This window comes from Helobdella robusta (genome assembly GCF_000326865.2).
Source record: "Helobdella robusta unplaced genomic scaffold HELROscaffold_5, whole genome shotgun sequence".
NCBI lineage: Eukaryota > Metazoa > Annelida > Clitellata > Rhynchobdellida > Glossiphoniidae > Helobdella > Helobdella robusta.
Genome location: NW_008705254.1, coordinates 6,475,986 through 6,494,341, shown reverse-complemented (window position 1 = coordinate 6,494,341; position 18,356 = coordinate 6,475,986). Strand labels below are relative to the sequence as shown.

At 31.6% G+C, this 18,356-nt stretch overlaps 3 protein-coding genes across 3 annotated transcripts in view; 1 reads left to right on the top strand and 2 right to left on the bottom strand.

The window, feature by feature from the left end:
• The window catches only part of HELRODRAFT_67964 (hypothetical protein), a gene marked incomplete at both ends in the record, with an annotated part of 2,242 nt that extends 1,143 nt beyond the window's left edge, over positions 1 to 1,099 (top strand). Inside the window, one exon of the mRNA XM_009026921.1 lies at positions 909 to 1,099. Coding sequence (XP_009025169.1) covers positions 909 to 1,099 — 191 coding nt within the window. The remainder of the gene's footprint in view (positions 1 to 908) is intronic.
• A 1,029-nt stretch (positions 1,100 to 2,128) lies between these two features.
• Positions 2,129 to 3,887, bottom strand: HELRODRAFT_107657 (hypothetical protein). The gene is made up of 4 exons (XM_009027584.1): positions 3,681 to 3,887; positions 3,361 to 3,444; positions 3,150 to 3,291; positions 2,129 to 2,864 (listed from the first exon to the last, which is right to left on the bottom strand). Exons 1-4 carry the CDS (start codon positions 3,742 to 3,744, stop codon positions 2,639 to 2,641), a joined length of 516 nt encoding a protein of 171 aa, XP_009025832.1. The 5' UTR covers positions 3,745 to 3,887; the 3' UTR covers positions 2,129 to 2,638.
• Positions 3,888 to 11,059: 7,172 nt separating this feature from the next.
• HELRODRAFT_163808 (hypothetical protein) lies at positions 11,060 to 14,739 on the bottom strand (the record flags this gene model as incomplete). Its single annotated transcript, XM_009027583.1, has 7 exons — positions 11,060 to 11,124; positions 11,520 to 11,652; positions 11,985 to 12,013; positions 12,756 to 12,791; positions 13,436 to 13,546; positions 14,230 to 14,422; positions 14,590 to 14,739. 7 exons carry the CDS (start codon positions 14,737 to 14,739, stop codon positions 11,060 to 11,062), a joined length of 717 nt encoding a protein of 238 aa, XP_009025831.1.
• Between the last annotated feature and the right edge of the window lie 3,617 nt (positions 14,740 to 18,356).

The window sequence follows — 18,356 nt, the reverse complement described above, 5'->3', positions numbered from 1 at the left end:
TGAATATTTATAAACTCACCTTTGAATTGTTTTAAAAATATCTAACAAATATTCTGCCAGTGGTCAAAAGCTGTAGAATTAACGTTCAACGTTTTTAACGTTGATAAAATATTTTTGTGCACGGGTACTTGAAGAGTATGATCATATATGCATAATAATATATGTAGGAAATTCCTTATTATCGTTACATATATTATGAAAAAGTGTCCCGTAACAATTTCAGGATCTTAAGTTTTATTTATTCGCTAGGATTTGAAATTTTTTGCGGCATTCGTTTTTCTTTTCTTATTACATTGTATTATTATATTCTTTTTATGTTTTCATATACTCTAACAACGTTAAAATATTTGCAGAATTTATATTCTATAAGTATCCTGTAATAATTTGTTTGAAAAAAACACTACAATTTATAATTTTGTACGACGTATATATTGTTAAAGTTAAAAGCTAGTTAATTTAGGCTTGCGCAATTATAGTTCTGATTTACTACGGTGCTATTCTGCGTATTGTATTATCGGCTGCTCATTGTTGTATATTGAAGATTTCCTATATATATATATATATATATATATATATATATATATATATATATATATATATATATATATATATATATATTGAAAATAGAATTATTATCCAAGTTCATCAGGAAAATTGAATAAAACTGTTATTATTCCAATTATTCCATGCATGATGAACTTGGGTAATAATTTTATTTTCAATAAATTTAACACAATTTCTAAAATATTCTAGCAAAGAAAATTGAAAAGACAAACTTTAAATCGATTAATGTCAACAATTTTGTAGAATTCATACAAAATATGGTCTTCTTCCAACATCTAATTATATGAGTACAACGAATGCTCGTGCACGATAATATTGCACGTGTACTTAACATGTCCACCCAGGAATCAACCTGCGCCAAGTAGCCACCCACGAAATCGGTCACGTGTTGGGTCTTGATCACTCGGACGTCAGCGGAGCCGTCATGTACCCCTACTACAGCTTTTCGTCCAACTTCAAACTCGCAGATGATGACATTAGGGGCATTGGCTCTTTATATGGTCAGTTTTCAGTTTTATATTTCTATATTTTTTAAACAATAATTTTTAGTTAATTAATTAATTATTCATTTGTTTAAAAAATTAATTAACTGACTCATTAAACGAATATTATTAAAATTTAGGCAGCAAAAAACAAATTTCATCAAAGTTCCCCTTTTTCTCGACAACGACGACAAGAAGACCTACTACAACCACAACGTCAAAAAGACCATGGTGGAAATTATTTTTCAACATCAATAAATAAAAATATTGCATTTTGACAAATTAATGACAAATTAATTTATAGTTTCAAAAATAACTTTTTAAAAGTATTAACTTACATAGCATCCGTCATTGCTGGACAATTCTTTATTTCAATTCTTCATTCTTTTTGCTCGTAATCATTTCTATACAGCTCTTCTTGTGCGCAATCCTCGGAATTCTGTTTATTAAGATTTTAATTATTTATTCTACACAACGAAATAATTCTTATGAATCTGTATTCTTTTTCAGTTTTAAATAAAAAACTTTAACAAAATAATCATAACTTGTGTTGTCTATTAAAAAATATTACTAATTAAAATTTAAAATTCTGTAGACCAAGCTGACCATACTTGTACAATATTTGTATCGGATACGTAGCCAAGAATTGGCTTCGGCATTGAAACACCCACAAAAGACTATTTTGTTAGGGTTAAGACTGAATTTTTAAAAAAAATGTATTTAAATGTTAAACACGCAATTGTTTTATACTCCCCACAACAGTAACATTTGGTAATGTAAAATAAAACACTGCTTTGAATACAAAATTTTAAATAAAAAGTCAAAACAAAACCTGCTTGTAGACTTCGTTTCGCATCAGTTTTGATACGGGTGGTCTTTTTGCGTCACGATTGCTGACCAGCAAAGACCATTAAGTAACTGTACCGTACTTTAAAATGCATCGCATTCACGTGACGTTTGTATCTTTTAATGTTTTTTTCATATCATCAACCAATTTTAACGCTTTATTGCATTCTTAATGTATCAGTTATTGTTAAATAAATTGTCGAATAATTGATTGGAAAACAAAATTCGTTTTTTTTATTTCTTTCACAAAAAAAACTACTAAAAACAATAAAGCAGCAAATTTTTCGTTTTGTTCGTTTTATGATTTTACTTTCAGCATTCCTCAAAATGTAACATTATGTAGGAAAAGTAGCGAAACAATTTCTTTACTTGATTAATGTAAGCATTATTGTTGGAATGGTATAATTTACAATCTGTTCAAATATGAATCAGGACTGTAACGCTATGAAATAATAATAAAGTTCTTTGTTTCGTTTTTCTATGGAACATCAAAATATATTTAAGATTTAAAGATGTTAAACTTCTCAAGTTTGTTGTGTAGATAAATGATATAATGAATACTTATAAAAGCCACAAAATATTGTGGTGAAATATTATGGTGAAATATTATAGTTGTATATTAAAGTGAAATATTAAAGTGAAATATTAAATTGAAATATTATGGTGGACTATTATGATGAAGTATTATGGTTAAATTATGGTGAAATAATACAATAAAATATCATAATGAAATATTATGGTGAATCTTAATTGCAATGATCATTCGTTGTATAGCAGGAGTTAGGAAGGCAGCTGCTGCATTTGTGTCTCTTCCAGGCAAACAGGAAGTAGCCACAGATGGCGCCGAGTAGGAGAGACACACACAACCAGACGTTGTAGGTCATGAAGATGAGCATGAGGCAGTAGCTATAAAAGACTTGCAGGCCGTGCAGAGCTGTCTGGCACAAATGAGGTAGGGGCTCAACCTTTTGTCTGACAATTTTTTAAATCGATAGCTTAGTATAACCATTTGTAGGATAAATTATATTTTTATGGTAGAAACAGTACTAGTGAATTGTGTTCAAATTTGTTTGCCCCATTGTTTTAAATGAAACAATTTTGTTTTTGAAATTTTGATTATTGGCCTAAAAACCAACTTATTGATATAACTACATTTAAATAATAATCTAATAATATCAGTGAATTTCAACTAATGAATTCTCAGTAATTTTACGTTTTTTAAATTGTGCAAAATTAAAAGTTACGTCAACCCTTAACTTTTTATAGCAATCAGGAACAATTCCTGCAGGCTCCTTGGACTTGCATTCAGTATTTCTCATCAGCAAATATTCCCTGAAGACCTTTAAACCTTCGTACAACATTCCCGCCACCAAGATAATCAGACAAGACACCACCATTCCTGGACATAATTTAAAAACAATTAATCATATGTGACCAAAAATATATAAAATTATTTCAATCAGCTGACCGGTAATAGATGAGACTTTCCAGAAAGAAAACAGTATGGTTGCTTCACAACTTGCGTGAAAATACATCGGCATACTGTGGTCCTTTCCATTTGTTATTTATTTTAAATTACTAATTTTTAAGTTCCATTGTTGTCTTTTAATGCTATTTTGATATGGGCATGTATAACTTACGTTTAAGCTCATTATTTATTTATATTTATATTTATTTATAAATAAATTTTAAAGATAGAATGATGGAGCGTTAGTTAATCATTTAAGAACAACCAAGTTTTTCAGCAGGAGAGAACTTTGATGTGAAGTAACGTTGAATAACTTACTTGGTGGTGGCTGTGGTTGCTTTCGTGGCTTCCAGACTCATCCAAAAACAGAGACATTAAATCCATTAGTAGAAATGTTTGAAAGTTAACGGGCAGACAATTATTAATTATTAAACCTGTAGAACTCTAATACGTAAGAGCCAAATATAAGAGATGTAAATTTAATTACTTCAACCGTTTAAAATATTATTTGAAATACTTTAATTAATTAATCGGTCGAGAGCCAAATATGTTGGCGAATACAAAATTTGATAGATACTGTGTGTAGTATTTCTTATACCATAGATTCAACATATCAGTTGGGTTCATATCTTATCAAATTGTAAGTACTCTCATGTTTTACTGTAAATGTCATTAAACAAACATCACGTTCTCATTCATACAGAGTGAATTTTTTTGTTTAAGCATAAATTTCGCTGTTGAAACAAATTCTTTTGTTCAAAGCATACAAAGTTTTGTTTAAAAACACTCTTGGTTTAAACAAACGTTTATAGTCGAACCTTTTGAAAGAGCAAGTGACGTTTAATATAAACACAAAGCCTATAGTTTTAAAGTCCAACAAAGCACCACAAATACGTGCGACTGAATATTTTATTTATCAACATTAAGTTTTATCTCTCTGACAGATAATGGTAAACATAATAACTCAGGTCTTGCGTAAATTAATCCACATTTTTGACACCAAGCCAGACGTCGTACCTTCTTTCGGGAAATTGATTTATGGGATGATGACGATAGTGACCATAGCTTTGTAGACATTAAAAATGATAATGATAGTTATGTCGAAAATGATAATGACGTTGACGAATTTATAGAATTGTGACAATGTTTCCTATTATAACTAGGATTTGATAATGAATCTCTTGATGATACTAACGATAACAAAAATGATATTGATAATTTTAAATTCCAAAATTGTTAATGATTCATTTTAAGATTTAACGTAAAGATGGCATGTAAATAATAGTGAAGATGATTAAAATGATGATGATTTATGAACATCAAACATCACGATCAGCTCATCAGACCTTCCATTTATTCAATCATTGCTTAATTCATTCATTCATCCCATCACAATGGAAATCCAGCACAATTCATCTAATTCCTAAAACAAACACCCATCATCACCAATAGATTATCGCCCAACATCAATCACCCCCATACTTTCACGTATTCCAGAACAATCCTAGGTTATTCATCCATGTTTCATCCATCCATCTATCAAACCACTATTACAAGATCAGTTTGCATTTCGCCCTACAGATTCATCTACATCGGCCATCATCTCTCTTACTTCCACAATAACATCTTTTCTTAAAAAAAATAATCATGTTTATCTTATTGCTCTCGACTTTTCTAAAGCTTTTGACACTCTCAATCACTTCTCACTTTCAAATAAGTTAGCCTCTCTTCCTCTACGTGACAACGCTTGCAATATTCTAATAAATTTTCTTTCTAATAGGAGTCCTTCTACTTTCTCTAGTTCTACTCTTTCATCTACTCTACCTATTAATTTTAGCATAGTTCAAGGTTCTGTCTTTGGACCATTTACCTTTTTTATCAACGCTTCTACTCTCAAAACTTTTCATAGCTCTAATCAAATCATCAAATACGCTGACGACGCCTACCTTATCATCCCATCATCTAACTCAAACACATCCAATCAGAACTCGACTCATTAGCTACATGGTAAAAAAGATGCAATCTGTCACTTAATCTCAATGAATCATTCCAACTCATCATTCACAATAGCCATAAAAAATAACATCACCTCCAGAACACTCGCACAAGTCAATTGAATATATTAGGCATCACATTCACCTCCACACTTAATATAGCACCTCATACCAATAGCATCTTCACTAAAGGCTTTCAAACATTTCATGCATTCAAAACACTCCGCTCACATGGTCTCAGAGGCATCAAATTATTCGGCATCACTGAATCGCTTATAACTTCACGCATCAAATATGCAGCTTCCTCCTGGTCTGGTTTTGCTACACAACAACAACTTCAGTAACTACAATATCTCATCAAAAAGCTAATTCGTTTCAACTATCTACTTGCATCATATCCTACCGTCACTCAGACTGTTCAAGGAAGTAGAAAATAATAAAACCACGCCATCCATCCTCTACTACCACCAATTAAAACTACAACACACAACCTTCGTCAGCGCAAGCATAACTATCAAGTCGCCGTCCAATCTACATTTCAGGAACAGACCTCTATCACAAGACACCTCAAACATATACACACTAGGGTTATGACTTGTTGCTAACCTCATATTGGCATAGCAGAAAAAGATGAGTTTTAGCGCCAGATTTACAAATTTGTTCATTTCAGATGCCACAAAAAAAAGTTCCCCCACCAAACCACTTTTTTATCACTTTTTAGATTTTCATTATCACGGGTCAGTTCACCCACAAAAGAATAAAAAATATTTGAGCTTGATGTAGCAGATTGAAGGACATAATACATTGCCAGCCTTTTATTTTCGACTTTTCTTTCTATAGATCGTTCACTTTGGCAGGGAAAGCTAAACTTTTGCCACAGATCTTTGATTTGATTTTGCATTTATTGATTTAATATTTCTAGCAAGATATAAATATTGACCCAATATGACAAAGTGTTTCGGCATTTTGCACCTGTCACTTAACCTGCTTTCCACCAGTGGTACTTCTTGCCGCTTTTTCAAGGAATCTTCAAAGTTGACTAAATTTTGTGACCATAAAAAAGAATTTCTTTCAACTGCTTCCTGTGATTTTCTATATGAAAAAATAAAACATTTGGAAATCGTATAAAGCCTGAATATTTAATAACATATGACTCACTATACGTATTTTTGGCTAATAACTTTCTTGGCGCCTTTTCCAATGAGAGTAAGAGAGTACCGCTTCATTGTAACTGAACGTCAAGTGAATGTTTATATACCTATCAGCAGCGTAGGAATTTCCTCACACGTCAATGACATGATAAATGAATGACACAATTTCATGTGTTATTACCACATTGTATGTAAAAGGTAAATAAACAATCCATTTGGTAGGGGAACTTTTTAAAAGAATTCATAAAATGATTATTACTTTCGTATTCTACATAAAGAAACTCATCCTATACAAGTATGTCAATATGGAAACAGTAAAAAAAATTTTTTTGTCATAACCCTATTACTACACACTCAATAAAACTTCATCATTCACACAACTAGTTTTTATTTATCGATCACCTCACTAACTCACTAAGTCATCATCTAGTCTATTAATTTGCCTTTCTATGTCATTACTTCATTTTATTGTCAATTTATTTTTTTATTAATTTTATTATTATTTATATTTTTTTTCACGTTTAAACAGTTTTCGTTTTTTCTTTTTCCGTGTTTTTTTTTATTTATTTACTTATTCGTTATCATTTTATACTGCTGCCTTGCATGCTCTAACAGCTTCTGCGTCTGTCAGATCCTGATTTTTAAAGAATAATAAAAAAAAGATCGTTAAACATTCTTAGCCAAAACAATTTGTTGCTAATATTTTTTTTAACAATTGTTTTCATTTTGAAACATTTTTATTGGCAATTATTTTTTTAATTGAGTGTTGTAAAAAAAATAGTTGATGTACCTTATTCGATGATTTGTACATTGTTCTAAAATAAAAGCGAACTATAATATCATTTTATTTTTATTAATTATTTTAATTTGTCATGTTGTTTGTCACTAAACAAACTTCCAGAACGTTTTCTATAACCCACAATTTAGATAGGTTAAAACCTCAAATTGAATATTCTGTTTTTTACATCGTAAACTAAACTGGCCTTTGCGCCTAACGATTGGAAACAAATTTTCGCTTTTATTGATCGCTAATACTTTATAAAGAAATGACATTTAATTATTTTATTATGATAAAAATAGCAGTCAAAACTTACTACTACGAATGATAATGATGCTGTTGATGATAAAATAAATAAATAAATAAATTTATTAATAAATAAATATCTTTATTTATACTATTATATATACGGATGGAATACTGAATGCCAGCCAAGGAGCCTTCACCAATTTTACCAGCCATATCACTTTCATTTCAGATGAAGAATCCACTCATTCCAGGGGAAGAAGCAATGGATATTTCATAATTTTTGAATTTTTGATTTCGATTTGTTGATCAGTTATCGCCGGGACCTCCGTGGTCAACAGAAGATGGCATTACACCGTCAACGTGTTTATTAGCGTTGTTACATCTTCAAAATTTACAGGTCATCATTAAATGTATATTTTCTTTCATTGATCGACAATTTTTTTCTTCAGAAAATTCACAATTTCAAGTCAAAATATTCAAGTGAATTTTAACTAACTTGCATGCCGAAGTGTGATGGTTGTTCATAGATGGATGTCAACACAAACGTTATTATAGCATTATGCTGCCAATACCAACTACCAATGTGTAGGCTTGAATAACTAATTTTGTTGTTAAAAAATAAAAAATTGCTACTTTTGATTTATTAACTAAATAATAAATTAAATTACAAACAAATTGTTTTAATATTATAGTTAAAAAGTTGTAATCTGAGAGCTGATTGAATTTCATCCTAACTTGGAATGAATTTTCGAATAGGTTGTCTAATTTATTTTAGATAACATATATGATGAACATGAATTTGAATTTTAAATGATAAATTATCATTTAAAAAAGAACTTTAGACGAAATTTTTTATTGTATTGGCAAAGAGCGCGACAAATAAACGACGTCCGGTCAGTCCGGTTAAAACAAGACCGGCCAGCCTCGTAACAAATCGGAGAAAACTGTCGTGGAGAGAAGCACGGAAACGTAAGCACGTGCGTTTCCGTTGGAAATAATGAAGCATCATTAGCGAATGTTATTGACCATAATGCCGTGAATTATGAGTCCCAGCCGCTCGTTCCATTTACATCTCACACTACATCCATATCTCACACTACATTCATAACCCACATAATAATAATAAATAAATGTCATTTGTAAAGCGCCAGTGTAAGAAACTGAGGCGCCTCCGGAACCAAGAAATTCACAATCAACCATGGCGATATGAGCCCAATGATAAGAAACAAATAATAAAAACAGAAATTAAATTAAAATTGTAATTGTTGTGTGCAAGTATGCTGATATGTGTTTATGTTCTCAACGTTATTATACATAACCTTTTTCAATGTGTAATGTTTTTATGAGATACATTATTTATATGGTGAAAACTTTGTTTACATTACATCCATATCCCATATCATATCTCTATCCCATATCATATCTCTATCCCATATCATATCTCTATCCCATATCTCTATCCCATATCATATCTCTATCCCATATCATATCTCTATCCCATATCATATCTCACATTATATCCCACATTATATCCATATCCCACATTATATCCATATTGCATATTTATATCCCAATCCCATATTATATCCAACATTAAATCCATGTACAATATTATATCCGTAGCACTGCGACAGGAAGACTGCATAATTTAAAATTACTTTAAAATTATATATCTTTACTGAAACAAACACATTTGTACTTACTACGTGAGGAGCGTACATCATGTTTAATATTTTATATTTTATTTAATATAAATTATTTATATTATTATTTATATTTTATATTTATTTAATATAAATTATTTTATCTACCCTCTCTTTTAAATGTTTTATTAGGTTTTTATTTTTTTAGCGTATCAATACAATATGTTTTTATAATTATTATTATTATCATCTCTCTACTAATTTTTCTAAAAATTAACTTCATTTGTTTAAAAATGCGTTGTCGTCAATCAAAAAGTTACCGTCTACAAATTAGATTTATTTCAAATCATTTGCTAAGTTTGTTGATTCAAAAAACTCGTTAGAGGTTCAAAGAATCGAACATAAACATCAGCTGCGATGAAAGAACACAAAAGAAGAGGACTTATTAGACCTCAGAGGAGGCAAACTCGCCCCGTCATAACGACAACTCACAGCGAAGCATGTGTGGATAACACTTCACAAAAAACATGACAGCAAGCGATGAAGCACACAAGTTACATCAAAAATTGAAATCATCGCATAGAAAGTAATGCAGAGTTTTATATTTTTAATAACTTTGTCAACTTTTTGGGAATTTCAACTTTTAGAACAAGCAAGCTTGGTTTAAACCTTAAGCGCATTATGTAAACAATATCCTAATAAACAATGTTACAAAATATTTCGCAGCCAGTAAAGTATGTACGTAAGACATGAGTAACACGACAACGTGAACGTATAACACGAACGAGTAAACTACCAGGCTGTCTCAGGCGACAATGAGCAAACAAACTCGCATTAAACGGACAGAAATGTGAATAAAATGTTGCAGCTGCAAACAATTCCTCAGTTGGAAAATATTTCTCCCCGTCCATAGAATTTGAATAATTTTTAAAAAGGTTCGCATAAATATTGAAACTAATGAAAATTTATACGAAACCATTTTCTGCAAGGACATATCATTGTATGCAACGTAAACACATAGCATAGCACGTAAACATACACTAATTAGCAATGTGTGTAAAAATACATTTCACAAACACAGCTGAAACATGCCTCACTGACATACATTTGCATCGCCTATAACAAACAACACGCTCCAATATGCTTAATTTAATACGCAGGTACGTCGAACGAAGCACATGTACATGTATGTGTGCATGTGTATGTGTGTTTGTGTGTGTATGTATGTGTATGTACCTACCTACTTCGTTCGAACAGGTGTTGTCTACTCGAGAAAATTTCAAAATAACACAACATTGCTGCCGATATAGAGTGATTACGTTTCATTTTATACCGAGTGCAAACATGAAAATTTATTTTGCCGTTGTTTGAAAGTGTTATCGAAAGATTGAATGCTTTGCAGTTCTAAACTACGTGCACGTTTCAAGTTTTGCTGGATTCCTGAAAAATCTCGTAAGAAAGTTGCAAGTTTAGAATCATGTTGAATAATTGGGAGTGTGTTACAAACTTCGTACAAGAGTTTAATCTTTAATGTAGTAATTTAATTTTAATTAAAATGTGCATTTATTAGCCGGTTACCTATGTTTACTTCTCTGCCTCCTAATATTTTGGAATAAATCAGGTTTTAATTTGATGTTTATAAGAGTTAAAAAATGAACGAATCCATTTTGTTCAGAGTAAATAATTTAAACTAATAATTAATAAAAAGTAATTTCTAATAAAGTTTAGCATTGTGCAGCATATCAAATGTTTATTTGTATATTTTTCTCAAAATTTGTATGATTTATTTGTGAATAAGGAAAAATGCTATGTCTGGTGTGACCAGTGACAAAATGTTTTAAAATTTAAGTTTAAGTTTCGAAGTTTTCAATTGTCGGTGGAAGTTTACAAGCATTGGGGCTGTCGTGGAAGTTTCGAATATACAAGTGAACGTGGCATCTGAGGGGGATCTGAGGTTAGTTAGGTGTGCGCAATAAAAATATTTGTTTTGATGTATGGTATGATGACGCCACACATTCAAATATACATTATGAAACTTTCGCTAGAAATTAGACAAAGTTTGGCAAAACCGGAGACTCGTTCGGGGTGCTAGATGGATATGTCGTAACCCTAACCTAACATAAAATGTTTTTGTAACCCTAACCTAATTCTAACACAAAATGTTTTGTTTCATTGCAATGAGGATCGTGTTTTATTATTAAATGGTCAAAAATAATTTTATTTCGAAGTTACCAGTTTTTAAAACTCACTACAAACTTATCACTCTGGACGGATTTCCGGTTTTACCACATACTTTATTATTTCATTTTTTATTACTCATGCGCAAAAGTAAACTTGTACTAACCGTGACAATGCTTATTATAATGCAGTGGTAGTAAACCTGGCTTGCGAGTTAGCTCAGTCGGTAGAATTTCCATGTCTCGCGCTGTTACTATGCGATGGCCTGGTTCGAATACAGTCTGTCCTAAACTCAGGGACTGTCATCGCCATGCGCGTTTGATGCGATGTGGTGCTTGTGGTGTGGGCAGTGCAGACTTCGTGGCACGAAAGTTTATTTGCAAAGCATAGAATAACATTTAAGCAGTTCTTAAAGAAGAACGAAAAATATTACTTCTTTGTCATTAAGTCATTATATTATCATTGTAAGTTCTTCATTCTTATCGGTTATCGCCTGCAACGACAACTATTCTTGGCACATGTTATGCGTCACTCATCACACACAAAAATATTATTTTGAAACCTAGAATAATAATACAGCGATAAATGGCATGCCATTGCATTACTTGTAAAATAAAACTGGGGTACATACATGAATGTACGCTGTTATAGGCACTAACTCTGTATGTGTATGTGTATGTGTGTGTTACTGTGCGTATGTGTGTAGATGGATTGAGCGGGCAAATTGAATGAACAGAGCAAAGACATGGGCTTCTGTGAAATTAGATCTACGTTTTGTTTTATCACTGCTGCAATGCTGTATAAATTATCCCAAGGCATACTGATGTTTACATGAATATGTACAAATCTATGTATATCTGTGTATTATCTTTTTTTCATTCAATAACTTGTTTTTTTGTAGTTTTTTTAATTTCTTTATTGATTCAGTAAACCAACCAGAAATCAATCATTCAATTAATCAGCTGATCATTTAATAAATTAATGTCTCAATCCAAAAACCAAACAATAATTCAGCCATCAGTAAGTTGATGAATGAATATATCAATCATATATTGTGCCGAACTGTCAAATCGAATATTTTTTTTGTTTCTGTAATATTAGTGCGAGCACATAACGTCATTCATCTACATCAGTATATATCTGCATAATTTGCCTTCATTAAGTTACTGGAACTAGTTAGGCTTACAGGAAGTGGAGCATGCACATGCGACGATGTTTGCCACCGGGCAACTAACCAGAATTTTGAATTACCCATTCATAATTTTGTAATGGACTTTGAAATTCTAAAGATGATGATGATCTTTTTTTTCTTTTTTGGGTGATTCCCGTAATTTTCGTTTGTTCGCCTCGGCCTCAATGAATCAAACATGCCATTTGTGCGTCGCAACTATATTATACTTACGTGCTATCGTGATGCTGTCACACATGGCATGTCTGACTGAATGTGAAGTAAATAAATATACACAAAAATTAATAAATAAATAAATATATATATATATATATTTATTTATTCATTCATTCATTCATTCATTCATTCATTCATTCATTCATTCATTCATTCATTCATTTATTCATTCATCCATTCATTCATCCGTCCATCCATTCATTTATTTATTTTTTTATTTATTCGCTTATTTATGTATTTGTAATTTATTTACACACACACAACACACACACACACACAAAGACATGCTGATGTTTGCGAATGTGGAAATCTCAAAAGATTTGCCACAGCATTATCCGCCTGCGATATGAATTTATGCTGATGCAACACAATGACCAATCTCTTCCGACCTCTCTCTACGCTAATTCTTATTTTTTGTTAGTTAGTTTGTTTTTATTTTTTTATTTTTTCTTTTCATAAAAAAAAAAGATCGTAAAAAATTAAAAAAGGTTAGAATATTTTAGATAAACTTTCAAGCCTATTATTTTAGGTAAACTTTGATACTTATTCACGGACAGAATATTAAAAAATGAAATGAAACCCTCTAAATTTAATCTATTCATAAAACATTTCATGATAGATTGAAAAAGGAACCATTAAATAGTAAGTCATTTTTATTAGATATAAATCGAATTTACATGCGTTCTGCTTCAAGACTTTGACCACTGACGTTACGAATCTATGCCGCAGGCATTTGCGTCTTTTTCTTACTGATTCAGAGGAAAAACAAAACAAATTTGTTGGAATATCTGTTTTGGAAAATTGTTATTCAAATTTAAATGGAACGCCACATCGAAATTTATTAGTTGATATTTTTTTTCTTCTAATGCATCCCATAAAATATGCGGTAGATAAATTAGACGGTCGGTTGCACCTGCATTGCTTTCGTAATGAAAAAGTAAATCAAGTCAACCGCCACCTCACCTACCTCACACACACCCACATCCCTGACATCCCATCCACCTCACCTACCTCACACCCACATCCCTGACATCCCATCCACCTCACCTACCTCACACCCACATCCCTGACATCCCATCCACCTCACCTACCTCACACCCACATCCCTGACATCCCATCCACCTCACCTACCTCACACCCACATCCCTGACATCCCATCCACCTCATCTACGTCACAACCGCAAAATCCAGCAAACCGTGCAGGTAGGCACGATGGTACAAGCAATGCTTGAATATATGCAAGCACGAACACGTCGTCAAATTATTTCTCAACTCCTGTACAACTCCCAATCAGGAACACGTTTCAAAGCTGTCAGTTTATAAGAGTGCAAGAGTTGAGACAATTAGAGAACAGGAAAATTGAAAGAAAAGACAATATCCTCCAGACAATTTGTGAATTTTCTAAAAGTTTTAAAAAAGTTCAAAAAGTATTTGTGTTTATTATTTGATTACAAAAATGGACAACACTAACGTCGCTGATAAGATAAGATTGGTAAATTGATTAAAACATTCTCACCAACAAACTCAAAAATAACACCACTAACAACTTCACCACCAAAATTCCACCAACAACTTGACAACTGTTGCACAGACTTTGCAAGCAACATTGCTCTATATCTTTTCAAAACAGGTGTTATTGTAACTGTTGAATTAAAACACCTAACCTATGCAATTAAATTACATGTGTTTGTGTGATTATTGATAATTGAATAATTAACTTTTTATATTTTATTATTATTTATAGCAGAACTTACATTTATTTTTCATCACTATTCAATCTTTTAATGGTTTTACAACCCCTTCTTATCAAGATGAAGATCTCAAGACTAACTTCATGCACATGCTTGCAGCCACTTTGAAACCAATTGACTGCTCTAGTAAATGGTTTGATTTGTTGAGTGCGGATGATGATGATTATGATGATGATGGTGATGATGATGATGATGAGGAGGAGGAGGAGGAGGAGGTTGAAGAATAGCATGACGATGATGATGATGTTGGTGTTTGAGATCACAGAAGTAAATGTTTGATATCGGAGAAAGGGAGCAGATTATTACAGTTACTTTTTCACGGGATAAGTATGAAATGCACTTATATATCGCACCTGATGTGATCAAAATATATTCAATGAATTGTTTGAGCAGTAAGTACAATAAATTTAGAGATCATCACAAACAAGTTGAACGAACGGTTGTTCGCATCGTATGGACGGGCGGATTAACTTCTTGACCCACCCACGCTGCAGTCTGAGGCAGCTTTATAACTTGCCCCCCCCCCCCCGTTTCTGTAAGAATATAAATACATGTTATTAGTAGGCGATAATGTTTAATAAAAATAATAATAATAATATAATAATAATAATGATAAAAATAATGTCATTTCATGCAGCGCCATGGCAAGCGACTGAGGTGCATTATCATTACAACAAACACACATTCTCTAAATACCCGTAAATCAATTCATCGCACACGTTTGCATGTGATAGGTGGAGATCTCTCTACATTCGAACCCGGACACTGCGTCAACAATGCCAGGCACTTTAACCATTGCACCATCGCGTCGCCCAATGAAGAGAGTGTTGCACCGGGGAAAAATATACTTATTCAAAATCTGATGTTTACCGTTTTTTGCATTTCAAATGTGATTAGTGATTTTGATTTAAATTAAATTTCGGATTGCACTGAGGTGAGGTTTTTATTGTCGTTCACATTTTAGGCTGTTGTTTGTTTTGTTTTGATGACGCTGCAAACGTTCAGTTATTTATTGTTAGTTATTGTTTTTGGCAATTTTCTTTTTTTTTTACTCCTCTAAAATATTATTACCCCAACAAGTATGACTAACTTCTATTTTTTATTCATGAAAAATTTTTACCAGTAAACAGAAAAATGCAGAGAAGCTTGAGTGAGATCAACGTGTGTGAAGCTTCCATTCCATCCGCCAAACCACAAAACGTCAAGATGCGAAAAAAATGGCGACTACGATTTCCGAATTTCTGGATGAACCGGAGGTAAGTGAGGTCAGGTTTCGGTCAAGTTAAGGTTCATTGAGGTCAAGTGACTGTTTTGTATTGGGGGATTAAATGTTTGTACTTCCTATTAAGCACATTTGGATTAATTTTTGGTTCTCAAAATGAATGGATTTTAGTCTTTCTATGTTATGACAAGAAAATATGTAAACAACTTAACTGTGTGCTTGGCAGGAACAATGTATTTTTACTAAAAATACAAATTGGTTTACTTTAATTTGTTTAAATTTTTCATTTAATGATCTGATTTGATGCGTACTACTACCTCATTAATCTTAATCTATCACCCACTTAAATTAAACGCGTTAATGCGTTCTAATCTCTCCGCTGATGAATTTTTATATTTTATACATGTGCCTGTCCCGTAATCTATCAAAATGCATGTTATGTAATGTGCATGCAAATGCCATGCAACGCGTGCCACGTGCAATGCGTGTAGGCAAATACATAAACTTGCGAAAACAAGCAAACATTCAAACATACATACATACATACATACATACATACATACATACATACATACATACATACCTACATACATATATACATACATACATACATACATACATACATACATATATACGTACATAATACATACATACATACATACACACACACACACACACACATATATACATACATATATACATACATACGTACGTACGTACATGCATACATTCAAGGGTAATAATGCACCGAATCAGATACATGTTTGTATTGTATGTGAATCTCAATAGTAATAGCTGGTAGAAGAGCTGTTAACCTGTTTTAAGTGTATTGATAGCATGGCGTAATATGCCGACATTGCTAACAATGTTTTGAAACAATTTGTTTACTATCTTTCACGAAATTTTCTTCCTTATTTCAACTTTTTCATGTTAACTTACAGCCTCGCCTTTTGTTTTTTTTACAAATTAATATTTTTTCTTACAAAAATATTCATCATGTGGGGTGTAATATTTCAGTGGTATGTACAAATAAGTTAATAATTTAAATAAATACATTGTGAATTAGAATTCATATATATATGGATAGTGGATATTATGTTAATTATTATATACATATATATATACTACACACACGCACACACGCACACGCACATAAATATATTTATATATATACATATATATATATATATATATATATATATATATATATATATATATATATACAGTAGATTTAAAACGATTTTTGATAACGGTTTTCAATAACACCTGATAATACGCATGCAGTTTAGAACGCGTAAAAACCTTACTTCTTCATGTATAATAATATATTTAATGCCTGTGTCTATTTAAATACTTATGACATATACACATATACACACATGTATATTGCATGAATTCTACTGAATTGTTGGCATTATTCAATTTAAAGTTTGTCTTTTCCATTTTCCTTACAAGAATTTTCTGGAAATTGTTCGATTTATTGGAAATGGAATTATTATCTAAGTTCATTGTGAAAATTTAATGAAACTGTTGTTATTCAAATTCATCGTGCAGATAAGGCTTTATTTCAATTTTTCACAAATCATCTTCAGTGCATATAGTTTCTTTAAATAAAGCAAAGTTAGTTACTTTGTTGGTGTTGTCTCTTTGTTCTTTATTGTTAGTGAAGTTAGTATTAAGGCGTCAAGTTGGTAAAGTCGTGATCATCTTTTGTCGTTTGCACTGAAGATGATTTGTGAAATTGAAGTTTGTCACCAATGTCACCAATTCGGTAGAATTCATGCAATACTGTATAAAATGTGATCTCCTTCTAACATATATAAATATAAATATTTTTTTTTTTTTTTATTTATTTTATTTTCAATAAGGGAACCAAATAAGTTTAAATGAAAAAACTTGTGGAGAGGCCACCCTAAGTACTTTACATGAGATATATATGCAATTTAAAACAGAACAGAAAATATACAAATTAAATTTCAATGCATGCAAAAATCGATAAATATAATCAGTAGGATTAACACTCGAAAAACAAAGTTAATATCTGAACATATAAGTATATACAGATATTACTAATGAATCTACAATCAAAAACAGAAAGTAGATTGGCAATATGAGATAATTTATAGTATTTGATACAATAATTAAAAGTATGGATTGATTGAAGAGATGAATAAACGAGTCTAAGTGGACAGAAACATATGCTGAATTTAAAATAATTATTAGCGATGAAATGAGCCATATATAGTGTAATATATAAAAGGTTAAGATTTAGATGGTGGTGTCGGGATCAAGCAAATTTAACCGCGATCTCAGTTTAATTTTAAAATGGTACAATTCAGTGATAACCCTAATATCTGGGGGTACAAATAATTGCCAGATCTTAGGGCCCAAAATTTTAAGACTAGTTGCAACGAGCTTAAGGCGGGTTTTTGATGGATAAATAACAGACGCGTGTCTTGTGTTCAATATTTGGACGGAATTACTATAAATATAAAAGTTAGAAAAAGAGGGAGGGAGTAAGTTGTTCAGAAATTTAAAAACAAAAATAGCCGTGAAGTAGATGTAAAGGCAAGGTAGTGACAAGATATTGTGCTCGACGAAAAAGGATCTCGTGTGAGAATAAGG

Coding starts and splice junctions, on each gene's coding strand:
- HELRODRAFT_107657 (XM_009027584.1), bottom strand. CDS start 3,744: ATGGATTTAATGTCTCTGTTTTTGGATGAGTCTGGAAGCCACGAAAGC. Junction 3,445..3,680: donor AAGCAACCACAGCCACCACC/AAGTAAGTTATT, acceptor TAACAAATGGAA/AGGACCACAGTATGCCGATG. Junction 2,865..3,149: donor GTTCCTGATTGCTATAAAAA/GTTAAGGGTTGA, acceptor AAAAATTGTCAG/ACAAAAGGTTGAGCCCCTAC.